This window comes from Cynocephalus volans, chromosome 3, assembly GCF_027409185.1.
Source record: "Cynocephalus volans isolate mCynVol1 chromosome 3, mCynVol1.pri, whole genome shotgun sequence".
Taxonomy (NCBI): domain Eukaryota; kingdom Metazoa; phylum Chordata; class Mammalia; order Dermoptera; family Cynocephalidae; genus Cynocephalus; species Cynocephalus volans.
Genome location: NC_084462.1, coordinates 34,213,136 through 34,233,021, shown reverse-complemented (window position 1 = coordinate 34,233,021; position 19,886 = coordinate 34,213,136). Strand labels below are relative to the sequence as shown.

Below are 19,886 nucleotides of genomic sequence, written 5' to 3'. Positions count from 1 at the left end.
TGTTTATGGTCATGTTTCAGATTTTCTTTTCAGTGAATATACTTTCGTGTTATGTGTGCCTACCAAGCTGCTGCATTATTTTGTAAGCTCACTGTTTTAGAAGATTTATTTTTGGTTTTGTGTTTTTCATTCAAAGGAATTTTGAATTTATCTTAGATCCTTTATTTTGGGAGAAGAAAACCTTTTGATGTAAATAGATAAAACTATACTAAAAATTTTTTTTTTTTTTTTGGCTGCTGGCTGGGATGGGGAGCCAAACCCTTGACCTTGGTGTTATAACACTAGAGAATATTTTTGAAGTTATATATTCAAAATAAATTTAACTTTTATCTGATTTCACCACTCTCAAGGTGAAATTATTAAAATGCTTGTGGTCAGACTTTTTTTAGATTAAGCTATATGAATAAAAATTTTGACGTGTAGAAAATAAAATTTTAGGGCTGGTTGGTTAGCTCGGTTCGTTAGAGCTCAGAGATAAGACACCAAGGTCACAAGTTTGGATCCCTATACCAGCCAGCCGCCGAAAAGAAAAAGAAAAAATTTAAGTTCTGCGTCACTTCTTATATCCTAGGCTAGATTAAATAGGCATGAGTTCTTAAAATCTGACATATTAAGTTGTAGGACTTCTCACATGTGCATTTGAGTTGGAGAGTTCCTGAGTTTTGTTGCCATTAATTATAAACTGTAATAACTTGGACCTGAGGAAACATTGAACCATTTATTTCGGTTTTCTGGCTCCTAGAGAGAATTGGGGCATATCCCATTTTTAACTAATATGTGTATCATATAAGCACAGGGTTTCAACAATGACAGGCTTTGCCCACCTTCTCAGGGCTCACAGTCTAGTGGGGGAGGTATACACAGGTGACTTCATGGCAGACAGGAGGACATGGGTGGGGGGAAGATTAGGGTAACTTCCCAGGAGAGATGAGATGGTGCTAGAACTGAGTGTTAAAGGGAGAGTCTCCAGGCCAGTAGATGAGGGTTGTGGAAAGGGCATTCCAGGCAGAGCGAAGTCCTCAAAGTGTGAGAGAGAGGAGCATGACTAGGGGTTCTAGAAGCAGGTGAGGGTTGCTGGGACATTTGGAACAGGGGTGGAACTCAGAGAAATAGTTACACTGTAAGTGATGGTGGATTATTTAAAGTTTTTTAAGTTCCGTTAAGGTAACAGCATTAGTGTAGAGGATGGACTTGAAGGGGAAAGATTAGAGGTGGGGAGACAGCTGTTTAAAGACTGGTCCTAAAACCTAAACCGAGTTGCATGGAGAAGTTAAGAGATTGGACAGCTGATGTTCCAAAGTCAAACTCTCGGCGTGGTGCCAGGGTAGGTGAGTGAAAGGGAAGCATCTTAGAGAGTCTAGATCTCTGGCAGGTGGAGCTATGTGGTGCCTGTTAGCTTGGAAGGGTTCATGCAGAGCATCTCAGAGGCTTCTCTAAGTGGTGCTCCCAACAGATGACAGGACACCTGTACCAACAGCCCTGGGACAGAGTTCAAGCTGTCTCTAGGATATTTTAAAGGTTTACATATACTTTGTAATGTATCATTTTTATTTAAGCAAAAATTTCTTCTGAAAATCTTGGTGTAAAAATTATGCTCCAGGAAGACTTGCTATGTTTATTCTGTGGCTTTGAATACCCTAAGCCACACACCTGGGTCCCCTTATCCCCCCACCCTCAATAAAAAGCACTAGGTTAATGGAACTCCAGAGCAAAATGATAGTGGAGGGGAAAAAATGCAGAATAAGTGGCCTGATACTAAATAACAAAAGCAAGGTCAGCAAAGAAATGTCTAAGTACCAAGTTTACATTTCGAAATAGAGTTGAAAGCATTTCACTCATGAAATAAAGCTGAGAAATTGGGGAAATATGTGAGAAAGTCACAGGGCACATCCACACTTGAAGAGGCCCTGCCTCCTGCTCTGCAGAACCGGGACACGTGTTCTCCTTGCGAGCGTTCACTTCTGCCTCCCTTTGGGTCTACACAGCCTCACTAAGCACGTGCTAGTTGAGGTCAGGAACTCCGTCAGCCACACAGCCTCTGGCCTCCCAGGGACAGGTGCCTCTCCCCAGTCGGGGGAAATCCTTGTTGCCACGCGTCCTCCATACACAGGACCCACCCTGTTCTCCCTGGTGGTTCCTTATTAACATGTTCAAATTCTTCCCTAATTGGAAAATTCCTGCACCCCTTGGGCCCTGACACTCCTCCCTTGGCCCTCAAGATTACCATCTTCTGAGAACCCTTCGGTCCACACACCCGCTCCGGCCCCGCCCCCTGCGCAGAGACCTGCAGGCTGCCCGATGCTGGGGGCGTCTCCTCTCTGCAGCCTGGCGCTGGCCCCCCTGGCATGCTGTCCTTGTTGGTCCGTGCTCCTCCCCAGTTCTCCGCCTCCTCTCCGTGCCTAGCATGCTTTCTGTCCACCTTGTCCTGGGTGCGGTTTTTATGGTTACATCTGCGGCTCGTTTATCTTCCCACAGAATACGTTTTCCCCATTTTCCAGACCCACCCACACCTTTGCCAGGGATGCGCTGCCTCCTTCCGCCGGTCAGCGCTCCGAGCCTCGGGACCGAGCTGTCCGCAGCTCCTTGGGAAGCTCGCCCCAGGCCATCCTCCCCTTCGCAGCGCCGCGTGACACGCTCGCCCTCCGTGCTGCCTCCGCGTCCTGCGAGCCTCCCGGGGTCAACGCTTGACGCTCTGGAGCCGTCCTGTCACATCCGTCCCCTAGACCGGCCCACCGGGTTCCCATTCAGAAAGCTTTTATTAAGGTGTTATGTTTTTGAAATGGCAATTTATTCACGTGGAGCAAACCTCAGAAGGCCTCCGGGAGGGGCTTCCTCCCCGGATCTTCGTGTGTGCGTCCTCGCCGCGACCCTGTTCCCCCAGCACACCCACGGCGGGATCGGCTCCCCCGGCCGGGCGCGCCTCCCGGCCGACGTCCTCGGGCCTCGCGCTCCCCCTGGCGGCGGCGGCGCGCGCTGCAGCGGCCGGCGCCCCGCCCCGCCCGTTGGCCGGCCGGGGAGGGGTCGCGCGGCGACGGCGTCAGCGGCGGCGGGAGCCGAGGCGCCGGAGCAAGATGGCGGCGCGGGTCCTTCGCGCGCGCGGAGCGGCCTGGGCCGGCGGCCTCCTGCGGCGGGCCGCCCCCTGCAGCCTCCAGCCTGGGCTCCGGTGAGCAGCGCCGCCCTTTCCGGGAGCGGCCGGGAGGGGCCGCAGCGGGGCGGAGGGCTCGGGTGCCTCCCGGGGTGCGGGCGGCCGCGGGGCTCAAGGTCGCGGGGGACGGGCCGGGCGGCCCCGCCCTCGCAGGGGAGGGTTCCCGCTGCTTGGCCCGGCCCGAGGGACCTCGCTCGGCGCGACCCGGGGCCGAAAGCGCAGGCCGCGGGCCCCAGAGCTGCCCGCGGTGACAGCGGTGACAGCTGCCTCGTAGGTGGCGTGAGGTAGGTGACCTAGCGCGTCGTCCCCGCGAGGCCCGGGTGCAGAGTGGGCGTGGGGGGAGGCGTGCGCGCTGCCTGCAGCCTGTGACCGAACCTCCCGCAGGTGGTGGCTCTGGAAGTGCTCGCAGTCACCTGCACCAAGTATTTAGGCGTCGGGTTCACGTTTAAACGTTTTTTTCTAACCTCGTTGGGTTCGGTGATGGGTTGTCACAGTTCCACGTGCCACGTTCCACATTCAGAAACCAAAGCCCATTCTAATTACCCATCATCTGCTTTCTCTTTCACTTTATTTTAGGTCATTTAAATGTTGCCTTTTGGGTTTTTTTAAAGATTATTATTAAATAGCCTCTAGAAAATATAGGTGACAATTAAAAGGGAAGGAACTGTTAAACTCTTACTATGGGCCAAGGACCTTTATATAATACAGCTTATTTAATTTAATTCTAGTTGCAATCTTAAGAAGTAAATAATAGAATCTGTATCTCAGAGATGAGACGGAACTTCCCAGAGGGCAAGAGACACATAACCAGGAAACGTATTTGAACCTGAATTTGTCAGGCTTAAAGCCCAGTGCCCTTCCTAGGACCGATGTCCAACTTGTTTAAATTTAGCCGAAGTATTTAAATTTGATGTTTATGTTTCCAAGTTAATTTATTAATAAACTTGTTTTATCGTTATTGAGCATCTACTGTGTCTTATTTTTTTTCACACGAGCGATATGAGCCCATGAAATTCACATTTTGTTCTTTCCAAAAGTGGCAGTTGATACTGAAGGTATTCACCTAACATGTTTACTTAAAGTGCTCAAAGTCACAAAGGTAGTAAACTGGAAATTTAGACCTGGCTCTACCCAGTACCCCCACTTCTTGCTGGGGCCAAATGCTATTGACACAGGAGTCCTTATATCTGACCTGTTGGTGTTTTGATTTCTGTCTTGGGTTCCCCTGTTCCTTTTGACTACTCCTTCCTGGCCTCCAGTCTGTCCTGACTGTGAGCCTTCTCTAGGTATCAGCCTAGGCCCAGTTAATTCGCTAATCCTATCAGCTGTTGAATTCGTATGATGTACTTGAAGTTCTATGCAATGGGGCCCAATAGCCATAGTCACTGTCACCAGGAAGCTGTGGCAGAGGTAAAACCCACCCAGACTTACAGATTGAAGTGGGCACTGTGAGAGAAAACTAGGGAACCTTCTGTGTGGGCTCATGTAAGTCCTCTCCAGGAAAGTGACATCTAGCTGAGACCTGAAGGGTCAGTATGTGAGAAAGCCTCAGTGGGAAGGAGTCATACTGGGAAAGCAGGCATACTGGGAAACCCAAGAAAAGTCTAGGAGGCTGGAGTGCAGGAGTGAAGGGAAGACTGGCTAGAGAAGAGGTGCCAAGGAACAGGGGCCAGTTATTCCAGGCCTTGCAGGCCACCTTAGAGAGCTTGGATTTTATTCTGAGAGCTGTGGAAGACATTTAAAGTTACAAATTCTAGTGCGAACTGATCTGATCTGAGTTTTTAAAAGATCAGTGTGATTTTGGAGACGGGACAGAATGAAGGGTTATGGCCAACTGAGTGGATGCTGGTGCTGTTTACTAAGTCATTTGTTCTGTAAATATATGTGTGCCCACATGTGCCAGGCACTGTTGGCTGTTGGGAAATTTCAATGAATACAGTACACAGACCATTCAGGAGCTTACTAGTAATTCGGGGGGTGGGGAAAATGGGGGGCAGGGGTCCAGAGCAGTTGAGAACTTGAAGTGTGAGAAGGCTGTGTGCTATTCAGATGGCAAAGCCAAATAGGCTGCCAGCTATGTGACTCCTCAAAGATGTCTGCGCTGCAGGTAACATTTGGGAGTTGTCAGCATATAAGAATGATAAATGCTGATAAATGTGGATAGATATATGGGTTTCATTATACTGTTTTGTAGTTGATTAAAATTTTTCATAATCAAACTTTTTTAAAACCATAGGAATGGATAAGGTTGCTTGAGGAGAGGGTATGGATACAGAGGGGGCTGAAAAGTGAGCCCTGGGATATGCCAACATTTATTTGCAGGATGAATATGGGAAAGGGAGCAGCCAGTGAGGTCATTGTTATGTGACAGTGCCCAGGGGCAGATATTTCAAGGAGGGAGTGGTCAGCTGTGCCAGATGCTGCTAAAAGGTTCAGATGACAGAAGAAAACCGTATTTGCCGATAGGGGTGTCGCGGGTGACCTTGCAAGTTCAGTCTCAAAAGGAGAGAAGTCTTTCTGGAAGACTCAGCCTGTCTTAAACTTGCCAGCACATCTTCCTTAGCTCTGCTCAGCTCAGCCCCCTCCCCAGGCTGTGCTTCCTCACTTCACTCTGCAGTATTCACACACTCCTGGCTTTAGCAGATATTAGTTCTGCTTAGAATGTCTTCCTCCCGTGGGCATCCACCTGACACACTGCTCCTCATCTTTCAAGACTTCAGCTCAACAGGTACTTCTTCAGAGAGCTGATCCATGTCTCCCCCAGGCTAATTTAGACTTCAGTTCTTCTGCCCCCACCCTAGCCCCAATTACCACCTTGTGTCTCTTACAAAGAGCGTATCTCACACGGGGCTGCAATTGTGTTTGTCTCCTTGTTCCCACCAGCAAACTGAGCTCTGTGGAGTCAGGGCCAGGTTTACTCATCTTTGTGTCCTCTGCCTGGCCCGGTGCCTGGCACGTGCAGTGCAATCAGTAAATATTTGATGGTCACATGCCCACTGTGGTACTGCTGCCTCGTCCTGTGATCTCAACATTAAATATGTTTCCTTTCTTCTATTTGCTATGACTAAACCAGAGCACCATCTTCCCCGTCTGGTCACCTGTGCCTTATCCTCTTCACCTCTAGAGTATCTTCTGAATGCATTCCTTATCTTTCTTCCCCATTGCCATCATCCTAGCCCAGGACCAGCCTTAGGTCTGTCCTGTCAGCTGCTGCTGCGGGCCATGGCAGCCAGCAGGGAGCCCAGGAGCCATGTTCCCTGCCTTTATTGCTGCAATCACCTGCCATACCACTGCCAGGCTGCTTTATACACTTAGATCTTTGTGAAAACCTGGTGTTGTTACACCGTGTACAAGACAAAGTCCAGCTGAAAGGCATGGGGCACAAGAGCCTAATCACCACCCTCTTTGCCCTCTCATTATCTCTCTCCCTGTCCTCCCACACCCTGTTCTCCAGCCTTACCGAACTCTTTGCTGTTCCAGAAATATGCCATTTAGTTTCATGGCTCCGTGCCCTAGTACATGTTGTTCCCTTTGACTAGATTATCGCTTGCCTTGTCCACCTGTCTTGCGTCTCTACTGGAATCCCTCTCACTCCTCCCAGCCCAGCTGATGGTTTGTTCCCTTGAGCTCCCACAGTGCACAATGCGTGTATGTATAAGTCTACAGTATCCATGATCACTCTGGCTGTTTACTGATAGGTTTTTCCCATGAGACTGAACAGGTTTGGCATCTGGTTTGTCTTTATATCCACAGAGCTGGGCACATAATGCTCATTCTATTTGAAATGAATGGAATGTTTTTTAGAATATGCTGTTCTGTACCCTACCCTCTGTAAGGTGCCACCCAACATGCATAATATTATAAAGTCTCCTGATCTTGGTGATTGTCACTCTCGGTAGAGACTCCAGGCCCAGCCCATATCTCCTCACTTGCAGCTGTTGGCATAGCTTCCTCTGCTCCTTCCATGATCTGGCGTGAAGGACTTAATGGACCAGGCACATTAGGCAGCTTTGGTCACCTGACACTCAAAATATTTCAAAGCTTGACAGTCAGTTGGGGGTAATACTAGGCCAGATGTTTTCATTTGTCAAGGCAGTTGCTACCTAAGTTCACAAGCAAACCCCACTCAGAGTTTGTGTATCCTTTTTTGACTTTTTCTTAGTCTCATCCACTACTCTGCATATTTAGTTTATAAAGCATTTCCTGTCCCTTACCTCATTTTACTAATCCTAAGGTGAATCCTTCTGATATTATTAAAATATGGAATGAATGCTTAATTGGGGAGATTTCTGTTTGGGAGACATCCCTTATTATTGAGAATATTTTGAATTTTGTAGTTAAATCTCGGTTCATACTTTTATTTTGCTACTTCTTAACTCAAGCCGTTTAGCCTCTCTGAGCCAATCTTTAAAATGTGTTAATACCTACCTTGCTAGGTGGTTTTGAGGATTCAATGAGATTACATAGACTAACTGCCTAGTTCAGTCTCTAACAGGAAGTGTATGCTTATTAACTTTTAATCCCCTTGAGTTCTAAAGAGGAGGAGAAAAATTACTTTGGCCTCCAGATTTTTTGACCTCCAGACTTAGCCTGCCAATAAATTCTTTATTATGCTCCCTTATAAAGTACTGAATGCCATAGAAACTGAAAATCAGCATATATGAGGAGTCTTCAAAAAGTTCTGTTTTCCCATGAACTGTTTGAAGTACCCTCTTATGTACATATAGTATATGCTTGTCTATGCATTCCTGTAAGGATACATTAAAAACTATTAGTTGTGGTTACTTTATTATTTCTTACTTTATTTATTTTTTGTTTTTTGGTGGCAGGCCAGTACAGGCATAGAACCCTGGACCTTGGTGTTAACAGCACCACATTCTAACCCACTGAGCTAACCAGCCAGCCTTAACATATAGTAAAAAGCAAAGTAGAATAATCTTCAACTTTTTACAAACACCATTTAGGGCTGTATGTTTTATCCAATAAACTTACAAGAAAATTGCATATACTGGTATTGTTATTTTGCTTGTTTAATGTGAGTTTGCTGCTTTTTAATCTTTCAAGGGTTTGAAAAACTTCTTTTATCTTTCTTGATCATTATTTACAGAAAGCATTTTCTTGTTAATTTTATATTTGTATATTTGATGTTTGTATATTTGTAAATTCACATCATTTGAAAATCTTTTAATCTGATTTTTAGGTATTTGAGACAATATCCTATGAATTGGTTTTTAAATTAAAGAAACATCTTATGAGGAGAATATTGCTCTGTGATGTTTATTCAATAAAGTAACAAGCTGACTTTTTTTTTTTTTAATTGGCAGCTGGGCACTATGGGGTTCTGAACTTATGACCTTGGTGTTATAAGGCTGTGCTCTGACCAACTGAGCTAACTAGCCAGCCCCAGCAAGTTGATTTTATTAAGCAAAAAAAGAAAAAGATTGCCAATATAACATGAAATTTAGAGTGCTGTAATTTCTGAAGTGCCATTGTTGAATAAGAATAGGAATTAGTGTGGTTATAATGTGCAATCCACATGTTCATCTCATAAAGCAATGGGGAATTTGCTCTCATGAGAGTTTTTTGTGGCCTTTGCTTAAATTCCTAGTCCCCTTCCTTAATACCTGGGGTAACTCTCTCTTTACCTCTTACATATTTGCCTGGTGGTGTCTGTGTCCTTAAGCAAGCCTGCTAAACAGATTAGAAGTAGTCTGCAGAAAATCAGAAGAACACTTCTAGTATTTCTATAGAAGAGGTTCACACTGTCCTGTCTGCATCCCGACCTTGTTTTGAAGCACTGGCGAAGATCCTGAGCATTTATGTTGGCCATTTGGAATCCCAGCACGTGACTGCTCCTGGCACGATCTAGGAAAGGGCAGAAAATAAGTTATGTGTGAATCAGAGATCAAAACTATAAAGAGTATGCAGGAATAGCCCTGGCCAGAGTTGATGGTACACAATTATAAAAGGGCTTGTGCAGAAAGAAAGGGTGCCGATTCAAAAGGCCATGTTCTCTATGATTCCTCATATAAGACATTCTGGAAAAGGCAAGTCTATAGGGACAGAGAACAAAGCAGTGGTTGCTAGAAGTGGGGAGAGGGGTTGATTATAAAAGGACAAATTTTAGGGAGTGAAGAAACTATTCCATATCTTATTATGGTGGTGGTTACATGACTTTATGCATTTGTCAGAACTTCTTGAACTGTATACAAAAAAAGTATATTTTACTGTACATAAATTTGAACAAAAATGAAGAAAATGAAGGGACACAGTTTGTCATATGATCATGGTTATATGAAGTTGGGACGAGAATGAGTCTCAACCAAGTTCTAATTTTTAAAATCTTGTTTTCAGTGGTTACAGGGAATTACCTTACCTATAGAAGGATTTCTAAACATGCACTTTTAGATATTTTAGCTAATTTTTAAAATAAAAATAATGTATGTGTATAGAAAATTTCAAGTAATCCAGAAGGTTATACAACAAAAATGAAAAATCTTTATTCCCACCTCGTGCCCAGTCACATTCCCCGTATGTAATCGCTACTGACAGTTTACTTGGTGTGTGTGTATACGGTGCTGTCCTGTGCCTGCTTTCCCCCGACAATTTATCTCAGAGATGTCAGCATGTCAGCACATCAGTGCTTGTTGATTTATCTCATTCTTTTTAATGATTGCATATTTTCTGATTTGGGGTATTTCCTAATTTATTTTACCAGTCCACATTAATGGATATCCAAATTGCCTATAGCAGGAGAAGATTTGAAACAAGACAGTAATGAACGTTTTTGTGCATTCAGCTTTGTGCGTGCACTTGTCTAAACATAGCTGCCTGTGGGACATAGCTACAAGTGAAATTATTGGGCCAAAAGTTATATGCAGTTTTAGTTTTATTATAGATAATGCCACACTGCCCTCTAGGGAGGTTATATCAATTTGTATTCCCACTATCAAGTATATAGGAGTTAAGGTTAGTGTGCACTTAAAAATTTGTGATTAACTTACTGTTTGTTGGGCCGGCCCGTGGCTCACTTGGGTGAGTGTGGTGCTGATAACACCAAGGCCACGTGTTCAGATCCCATATAGGGATGGCCGGGTAGCTCACTGGGTGAGCATGGTGCTGACAACACCAAGTCAAGGGTTAAGATCCCCTTATCGGTCATCTTTAAAAAATAAATAAATAAATAATAAAATAAAATAAAATAAAATACAGTTTGTTACTAACTCAAATTTATCCTCACTTTCTGACAGCATGTGTAGTAAAAATTCAGCTGTAAGATGAAAATTAGCAAATCATGTGTTAATTTGTATTCTTCACTTTTTGTGACATTTAAAAATCTTGATTCTAGGGCTGACCCCGTGGCTCACTCGGGAGAGTGCGGTGCTGGGAGTGCAGCGGCGCTCCCGCCACGGGTTCGGATCCTGTATAGGGATGGCTGGTGCGATCACTGGTTGAGCGTGGTGCAGACGACACCAAGCCAAGGGTTGCGATCCCCTTACCAGTCACACACAAAAAAATTAATTAATTAATTTTTTAAAAAAATAAAAATAAAAATAAAAATCTTGATTCTAAAATTAATTTAGTTCAGGGGTAAAATAAGTTTTTAAAGAAAGAATTCATTTTATTTTCCTTTTTTTTTTTTTTTACATTTTTTATTATGGTGAAATGTGTATAAGATATACATAGAATTTGCCATTTTAACCACTTTGGAGTGTATAACTCAGTGGCATTAATTACATTTACAGTATTGTACAACTATCACTGCTATTTCCAAATCAAGTCTTTTTTTTAATTCTGGTAAAATATACGTAACAAAATTTACCATTTTAACCATTTTTAAGTTTACAGCTTAATGACATTAAGTATATTCACATCGTTGTGCAACCATCACCAGCATCTATCTTCAGAACGTTTTCCTCTTCCCAAAGTGGAACTCTGTACCCATTAAACACTAACTCCCCATTCTCCTCTCCCCCAGCCTCTGGTATTTGCCACCTGCTTTCTATCTCTATGAATTTGACTACTTTAAGTATCCTTGTATATATTTTCTATGTCAAAAATTACCTTTTTTTGGTTCCCCATGCTGGCCAGCCACCCCTCCCCCCAAAAAAAATTGCTTTGGAGGAGGGAAAAAACACATACTACAAATTGCAGAGATAAACCAGAAACTCTCTCAGGAGTGCCACAAGTTACTTTTACATCTTCTTCTGCTCCTGCTGTTTAGAAGGTATGCTGTCATTGTGGAAAGCAGACATTTTATGGTATTCCATGTCTGGAATAGTGCCTAGAATAGGCATGCTTGCTGAAGGATTGGTGAATTTATGCAAACAACGTACTATGTGATATTACCTAAAGAAAGTAGAGTCTCTGCAAATCTGATAGGACTCAAATTATTGTATTTGTTGTTCCATAGGAGATTGACATCCTCCAATAACAGACCTCGAGAAGACAGCTGGTTAAAATCCTTATTTGTCCGGAAAGTTGATCCAAGAAAGGATGCTCACTCTAATCTCCTAGCCAAAAAGGAAACAAGCAGTCTGTACAAATTACAGTGTGAGTGAGAGGTTTGCTGTCTTCATAGTTGGCTTGTCTCCCCCTTTGTTCATAAGTTTATCGTTGAATTTTCTTTTGTTTCAGTTCACAATGTTAAACCGGAATGCCTAGAAGCATACAACAAAATTTGGTGTGTATACCAAACTATCCTTTACTTGGGGAAAAATAATGATTTTAATATTTGTTGGTTCAGCAACACTTTGCTAACACTTGTTAGCAAAGCTGAATGTTCAGAGGCTCTTAAACTGAGCCCTTTGTGGGTCAGCAGCATTTTGGTTTTAAGCACTCACACAGCTAAATCGTCACACAGTCTATCGGACTTTAGAATGTTACTAGACTCTGAAGGTTGGAAGGAACCTTACAAGGCCATCTGGTCCATCTACTCATCCAGGGCTTGAGTCCTTTCTGCAGACCTTCCTGCCGGCCTGTGCTTAGAGAGATTCCATCTCTGGACAGCTTTGAGTGTTGAGAATCAGAGCACATGTTCCTGTGATCTCCACTGTTTTCCAATTTCACTCCTAAGTAAAACTTCCACTTGTAAGTTCTATACGTATTTGAACATATGAGGGTACTTCAAAAAGTTGGTAGAAAAATAGAATTATCTTTCCATGAACTTTTTGAAGTACCCTCTTAGGTACCATTTACTCCCAAGTCTTCTATTCTCCAGGATCTAAATTCCTGTGGCCAGTTCTCATATGGTATGAGATGAATATTCTCTTCAAGAATTTGTGAACCTTAAGACCAAAGGGAAAGTTAAGCTCATCCATTCTTAATCAAGTTAACACAGAGAGTATTTTAATGATCAGTTGTGAGCAAATATAATGAAAAAGTATTATTTTATCTTTATCTTCTACTTGCAAAAGAAAACAAATGATTTTGTTTGCAGAATCAGCATAATTTTCAGAAGCATAAACCTTGTTTTATCTTTGGAGATGGTTCGTGAAATTAGCACAGAATTTCTTGCTCACCTCAGAACATTTCTCTTTATTTAAAAACGCCTTAAGACAAAGCAGATGTTTATTTCTAAGTCTTCTCTCATAAAATGAGATTTTTCTCTATGCTGATGTCTCCCTGGATGATCTTTCCTGTCCTGTTTTTACACTTCGCCTCCTGTCTGTGATTTCTGTTCATGTTTCTGTTTGGATGTCTTGTTCTCACTTCATACTCAACAGGTGGAATCACTTTGTTCTTCCAACATCCCTTTGTGTGTCACTCACCGTGTTTTGCTTAACATTTTCCTTGGTTCTTTTTGATGAGTTACGTACTAAGGGCCAAGCATTCTTCATTTGACATGTATTTTGACCTTCTCTTGTTTCCTTCTGCACCTCCCTCTCCAAGCCCATCAAGCCCCATTCACAGGTAGCCTCCTTTCTGACTGCCTTTCTGGGCTCGCAGCTGTGCCTGCATTTCCACCCAGCCCTGTTGCCCATTACTCAGATATTTGTCAGATTGATCTCCTTGTGTTCTGTTTTCTCCTTCATCACACTTTTTGTTTTCTCTACCCAGCCCACCCAGTTCTGGGTACAAGTACTGCCTGCCTTACACCTCCATTCAGGTAAGGCCAGGGCTTTCAAGAGCAGGTTTGGGGTTCCCAACAAAGAGGATTGGCTACAAATCCATATGTGACTTTGTATTGGTGTAGAACCTAGTCCGCATTGTCAAGCCCCTGGCCCCTTTCTGGACCCTCCCTGGGTCATTTGTACTGACCTTTTCCTCTTCATTGGCTCCAGTTCAGGGATGCTTACTTCCTGCTCGTTTCATGTGGCAAAAAAAGAAACCAACTTTCATTTCCCTACTCTTTTCTTACCCCGATTTTCATCAGTGCCACGTTATTTCTGAACATTCATGGGTTATGCATTAGGAGTGTTTAATATCAGACCTTAATTTAAAAAGTAAATGGCACCCTTCAAAAAAATGCACGTGGTGTGGTTATTATACTGGGACATAAAGACATACGGTTTTCAGCTGGGGACATTTGGAGCTTTTCTCTTTTAATTATTCATATACACCCGGTCCTGGTGCCCCTGCATCTGGTGGTGGCTACTAGCGTAGTATCACTCAATGTCAGCAAATAATTGAAACAGGTTTGATTTTTGACCCTTGGTATTCTTTTGCATCCATTATTGAGTCTGTAGTGTGTATTTCATCATAATTTTTCTATTTTAGCTTTTCTCTTGGTATAAAGTAGTTGTGTCTCTTCCCTTTGCCTTTCCCTGTACATTAGAATCTATACCATAGGAGGGTTTCCATGGACCCAAGCTCTGATCTGACACCTCTGTTAAATTAATACCTGCCACGGCCTGTCATGGCCTTGCCAGGGCTTCTGATGCCCTTTGGGACTGTCGGAGGTTGGGGTTGCTTCCGTACTGTGCTGTGTTCTAGCTCTGTCTTCTTCCTGCTTCCTTGAGACCAGCTTGTTCTCTTCTGTTACTTCTGCCTGCTTGTGCTACCCCATTGTCTGCCTCTGTATTCCCTTTTTGTCTTTCTTATTTCATCCATATTTTTTTCTACTATTCCCATGTCTCATTCATCCTATCTTTGGAACCACCAAAACTTAGCTTTTATAAATATCACAATCCTGAGTAGTTCCTTTTTTTTTTTTTTTCCTGAAATGGCAGATAGTAGACCCATAGCTCCTGGAATCTTAATTATTTTTGCTTACAGCTCTTCTAGATAGTTAAGGTATCAGAAACCTAAGCTTCTGATAAGTGGGGTGTTAGAGTACTATAGAATTCAGATAACAGGTTAATTCTGCATGCCATTTTATCATCATAAATATGTTCTAAGGTCAGTTGCTAGAACACAGACTAGGTGGTCTTTTTCCTGTTACTAATTATGTTTTGTCCACCTGGTAAAATTTTGTTGCTGTTTAATTAGTGCTGCTATTTCTTTTCTTTAAGTCAAGAGGTGTTGCCAAAGATTCATGAAGATAAACATTACCCTTGTTCTTTGGTGGGAACTTGGAACACGTGGTATGGCGAGCAGGATCAAGCTGGTAGGAAGCAGAAGTCTTTGGAATAAACACTTCTTCCTAAAGCCTTACTGTAACCACTTAAGTAATTTTCTAATTTAATGTTTGTTTTTGTAATCAAAGCTTTCCAATTGCAAAAACTGCTTTTTGTATTGCTTTTAATGTTTGAATCTCTTATTGAAACTTTGTGGTGTAACTTACCGGCCATCACAAGGCACGTTACAGTTTTGTACTGTGCTAACATTGTGCATACCTAGAATATTTTCAAGGCAAGAGTATCATGGAACTCTAAAAGTATACTATCTTTTAAAATGTATTTCAGTTCACCTCTGGAGATATGAAGGTGGCTATCCAGCCCTCACGGAAGTCATGAATAAACTCAGAAAAAATCAGGTAATGATTTTGAAAAATGTTCACTTATTCAGACTAATGATATAGTAGTTGTTAATACAGAATTAAATGACTAAACAGTTTTTGTTAGTACACTGTTCGTTTTTCATAGTAGAAATGTTATCATTTGGACTCTTGAAGTTGTATTTCAACTTAAAGTCACCAGTCGTGATACTATGAAAATAACAGTTGTTATTGTGAAAGTCACTTGTACTTTGAAACTGGTAAATCAGTGTGGTAGACACAATCAGCCCCAGATTACCTAACATGTCGACTTTAGGAACTGTTAGCCACAATGTATTCTTTACCTTGGGTTGACTTTGCTATCCTACCCCTCCCTTCACTAATAGGTGCATTTTAGTAGAGAGGATTTCAGTAGCCATACATCATTAGGAAAGAAAATCTTTTGTATAGATTCCCAGACAAGTATAAATGGCTCTTGAATTATCTGCTGTTTGTAGTCTCCATGTCACCTCTATCGATGTACTGTCAAGCACTGTTGGTAGATAAAAATATAGGAAATTGAATTTGTGTACATTGTCAGTTTGTTTGTTTGTTTTATTTTTAGGGTTTTTTTTGTTTGTTTTTTGGGTTTTTTTAGATTTTTACATTGTGTAAATAATTAGGATGACCATGTAGATTGTCATCTACATCTGGACAATTTTGAGAGTAAATGGGAATGTTGTTAGTCATTAAGCTGGTTCAGCAGATGTAAACTGGAACTGTCTCAGGCCAGTGGAGATCTGTTGATTACATTATTTATAACATCTCTGTAGGAACATAAAATGTTACTGAAGTGGGTTTAAACATAAATATTAGAAGATTTAATGATCACATTTCTTTTTACCTAAAGGAGTTTGTGGAATTTCGTAAGGCAAGAAGCGACATGCTTCTTTCTAGGAAGAATCAGCTGCTATTGGAATTCAGTTTCTGGAATGAGCCTGTCCCACGGTCAGGACCTAACATATATGAACTCAGGTCTTACCAACTTCGAGTAAGTACTGAAATGCGAGTTAACTGTCTCCTCGTTCTTCTGTGAAGCAACACAAGCATTCTAACGCTGACAACAAAACCTGAATGTACTCTCTGTGATGTGTGTTTAGCATTACATTTTCATGTGACTTGTTTTCTTCCCTGCCCACTCCTTCTCGTCTTATTTCTTTTTTTCTTTCCCATTTTTCTCTCTTCTGCTAAGTTCTTTCTAATACATAATTTGCTATTTGATTTTTTTCCAAATAGCATTTCTATTTTTAAGGGAAACAAGCTAAAATGCAGGACTAGGTGCAATACATGGCACGTACCATAGTAGAATTAGAGCAACTAATAAACAGCGTGACCAGTGAACAAATTATAAAGCACTGTATTAGATCTCAGTGATCTAATAATCACCTTTACACTGGAAAAAATGAAGTAATATACTTTTTAAGTTGAACAAGATTGAATTTTTTGAAATTGAATTTTTAAAAATTTCACAATAAAGTCTTAATGGGTACCCACCCACTTCATGCATCTGAAGGATTGGGCCTGTGTGTGGTTTTGGTTGTTTGTTTTGCATGTGGTTTTGATAACCATAAGTGGATGACTTACTCTTATATTGTGTGTATCTCGTCTTCTCATATGAAACCGTAAAATAACAATCCCTCTATGGGATAGGAATTCAGTGAATAATAATATTTTGTTAGATTTTACTGTTTATTACATCCCACATTATTAAAAGTTAATTTTTAAGTTAGTTTTGTCACTTGGTATTTTTTATACTGAATTTTTCCATAATTTTTCCCAGAAGAACTAACAAACCAAAATCTAAATCTTTTTTCAGCCAGGAACCATGATTGAATGGGGCAATTACTGGTGAGTTTATTACTGAAGGGTGAGTTTGTAAGTCTTTCATTTTTGTTTTTTTTGGTGGCTAGCTGGTTCAGGGATCGAACCTTGGAGCATGGTGTTATAAGCACCATGCTCTGACCAACTGAGCTAACTGGCCAGCTGAGTTTATAAGTCCAGCTGAGCTTCCAAGTCTTATTAACAGATTATCTTAGGCCATGGTATAAATTCTAGGAAAAAAATCTGAGGATAATTTGACACTAGACTATTGTTTTGTTTGATGTTTTTAGTATGAAATTTTTCATTCATGCAAAACTCAAGAGAATAATATGATGGATCCTCCTTCCATATCCATTACTCACCTTCAATAATTATCAACACATGGCCAATCTTATTTAGATCTAACTCCCTTGTAGTGGATTGAATTATGTCCCCCTAAAATTCACTGAAGCTTGAATTTTGTCTCCCAGGTTTTAAGTATTAGAAACTTAGCACCCACTGTGACTATTAAGAGGATGGAAAATCCTATTTTGGTAATTGAAAGGTGGAGCCTTGAAGAGCTTGTTGGATTGCAGGACCATGCAGTAGTGAATGGGTTAATAATGGTGGTCAGGAGTGTGATTCTGAGGGCTTTAAAAGAAGAGGAGAGTCTGTCTCTGTCTCTGCTCTCTGCTTCCACCATCTTGCAATGTGAGGGGTCACTGTCTCCGCCACCAGATGTATTCCTTGGACTTGGGACTTCCCAGCCTCAGAAATTGTAAGCAATAATTTTTTTTTTTTCTTAAAAATTACCCAGTTCCAAGTATTTTGTTATAAGCAACAGAAACGGACTAATACATCCCCCAACCAAGATTATTTGGAATAATCCTTGACAGTACACTGTTTCATCCATAAATATTTCAGTATATATCTGTAAAAGATAAGGACTCTCTTAAAAAAAAAAAAAATGCCACCAGTAATTCATGAGGTTATTTTATATACTTCTTAAATGTTATCTTTTCTGAAATGTTGCTTTTGTTCCATAAACAGAGCACCTCAGTAATATGGTTGCTTCTTTTCCTTCTTAGTTTGAGTAGCAGAATACCAATTTTTCCCCAAATTGATCTGTATGTTCAACACAATCCCTATCAAAATTTCAGCACGCATTGTAATGCAAAGGACCCAAAATAGCCAAAACAACATCGAAAAAGATAAACGGAGTTGGAGGACTGACTACAAAGCTAGAGTAGTCAAAATAGTATAGTCCTGGCATAAGGATAGGCATACAGATCAGTGGAGTCGAATTAAAAGTGTAGAAATCAGCCCTTACATTTATAAGCAATTGATTTTTGAAAATGTGCCAAGAATTCAGTGGGGAAAGGATAGTCTTTTCAAAAAAGGATCCTGGGACTACTGGATATCCTTGCAAGAAGATTAATTTGTACCCCTACCTCATATTATATATAAAAATTAACTCAAAATAATCATAGACATAAATGTAAGAGCTAAAATATAAAACTTTTAGAAGAAAACATAGGAGAAAATGTTTGTGACCTTAGGCTAGGCAAAGAGGTTTTACATATAGCACAAAAGTATGATCCACAGAAGAAAATAAAATTGATGAATTAAAATTCATCAAAATTAAAAAACTCCTTCAAAGGACATCATTTAAAAAATTTAAATGGTAACTCATAGACTTAGAGAAAATATTTGCAAATCATATATCTGATAAGCAACTTGTATCCAGAATATATAAAGAATTCTTACAGCTTAGGAATACAAACAACCCAATTAAAAAATGGGCAAAGGACTTGAATAGACAGTTCTACAAAGAAGATACACAAATGGCTGACAAGCATATGAAAAAACGCTCAACCTCCCTAATCATAAGAGAAATGCAAATCAAAACCTCAATAAGGTAATGCCTCACACCCGTTAGGATGGCCACTATCAAAAGAGCAGATCAAGGATGCAGAAAAATTGGAACCCTTGCACACTGTTGTTGGGAATATGAAATGGTGCAGCCGTTATAGAAAACTGTGGAGGCTCCTCGAAAAAATTATAAATGGAATTACAGTACGATCCAGCAGCCCCACTTTTGAGTATAATATCCAAAAGAATTCAAAGCAGGATTCTGAAAAGATGTTTGCACACCCATGTTCATCACAGCGTTATTCACAGTAGCCAAGAGGTGGAAGCACCCAAATGTGCATTGGCAAATGAATGAGTAAGTACATAGACTATTATGCATCCTTAAAAAAGAAAGAAGTTCTAGCCTGCTGGGGTGGAACCTGGTACAAAAAAAATTTTTTTTAAAGAAGTTCTGTTGCATGCTGCAACATGGATGAACCTTGAAGACATCGTGCTAAGTAAAATAAACCAGTCAGAAAAGGACAGCACATGATTCCACTCATATGAGGCATCCAACACAGTCAAAATCATAGAAATAGAAAATGGAAAGATGGTTGTCAGGGGCTAGGCGGGGGGTGGGGGAGAGGCAGTTAGTGTTTAATGGGTATACAGTTTCAGTTTTGCAAAATAAAAAAGTTCTGGAGATCTGTTACACAATAACGTGAATATACTTGATGCTACTGAACTGTACACTTAAAAATGGTTGACAGTTAATTTAATGTTATTGTTTTTACCACAATAAAAAATGAGTAAATAAAATTTTTTTAAATAAAATTAATTTTTAAAAATTTTTGTAAATGGGAAAAGGATTTGAATAGACATTTCACCAAAGAAGATTTCATGTGCCTAATGAGTACATGAAAAGATACTCAGCATCCTTAGTCATTATGGAAATACAAGGTAAAACTACAATGAGATACCACTTCATACCCACTGGGATGGCTGTAACTAAAACAACAGATAATAATAACCTGTGTTGGTGTGATTGTGGAAGAATTGGAACCTTTATATGTTGCTGATGGGAATGTAAAATGGTACAGGCACTTCGGAAGATAGTCTAGCAGTTCCTGAAAATGCTAAACATGGAGTTCGATATGACCCAGCAACTCTACT

General features: G+C 41.1%; 1 protein-coding gene across 3 annotated transcripts in view; it reads left to right on the top strand.

Annotated features, from left to right (window-relative positions):
- The first annotated feature begins 3,044 nt into the window (after positions 1 to 3,044).
- Positions 3,045 to 19,886, top strand: part of NIPSNAP2 (nipsnap homolog 2) — a 28,433-nt gene continuing 11,591 nt past the window's right edge. The window contains exons 1-7 of one of the 3 annotated variants that reach the window (XM_063089856.1): positions 3,045 to 3,163; positions 11,559 to 11,698; positions 11,783 to 11,828; positions 14,599 to 14,693; positions 14,992 to 15,062; positions 15,913 to 16,053; positions 16,879 to 16,910. In XM_063089856.1, coding sequence (XP_062945926.1) covers positions 3,072 to 3,163; positions 11,559 to 11,698; positions 11,783 to 11,828; positions 14,599 to 14,693; positions 14,992 to 15,062; positions 15,913 to 16,053; positions 16,879 to 16,910 — 617 coding nt within the window. In that variant the 5' untranslated portion in view covers positions 3,045 to 3,071. The remainder of the gene's footprint in view (positions 3,164 to 11,558; positions 11,699 to 11,782; positions 11,829 to 14,598; positions 14,694 to 14,991; positions 15,063 to 15,912; positions 16,054 to 16,878; positions 16,911 to 19,886) is intronic. The other 2 variants (XM_063089857.1, XM_063089858.1) reach the window with 2 other exon arrangements.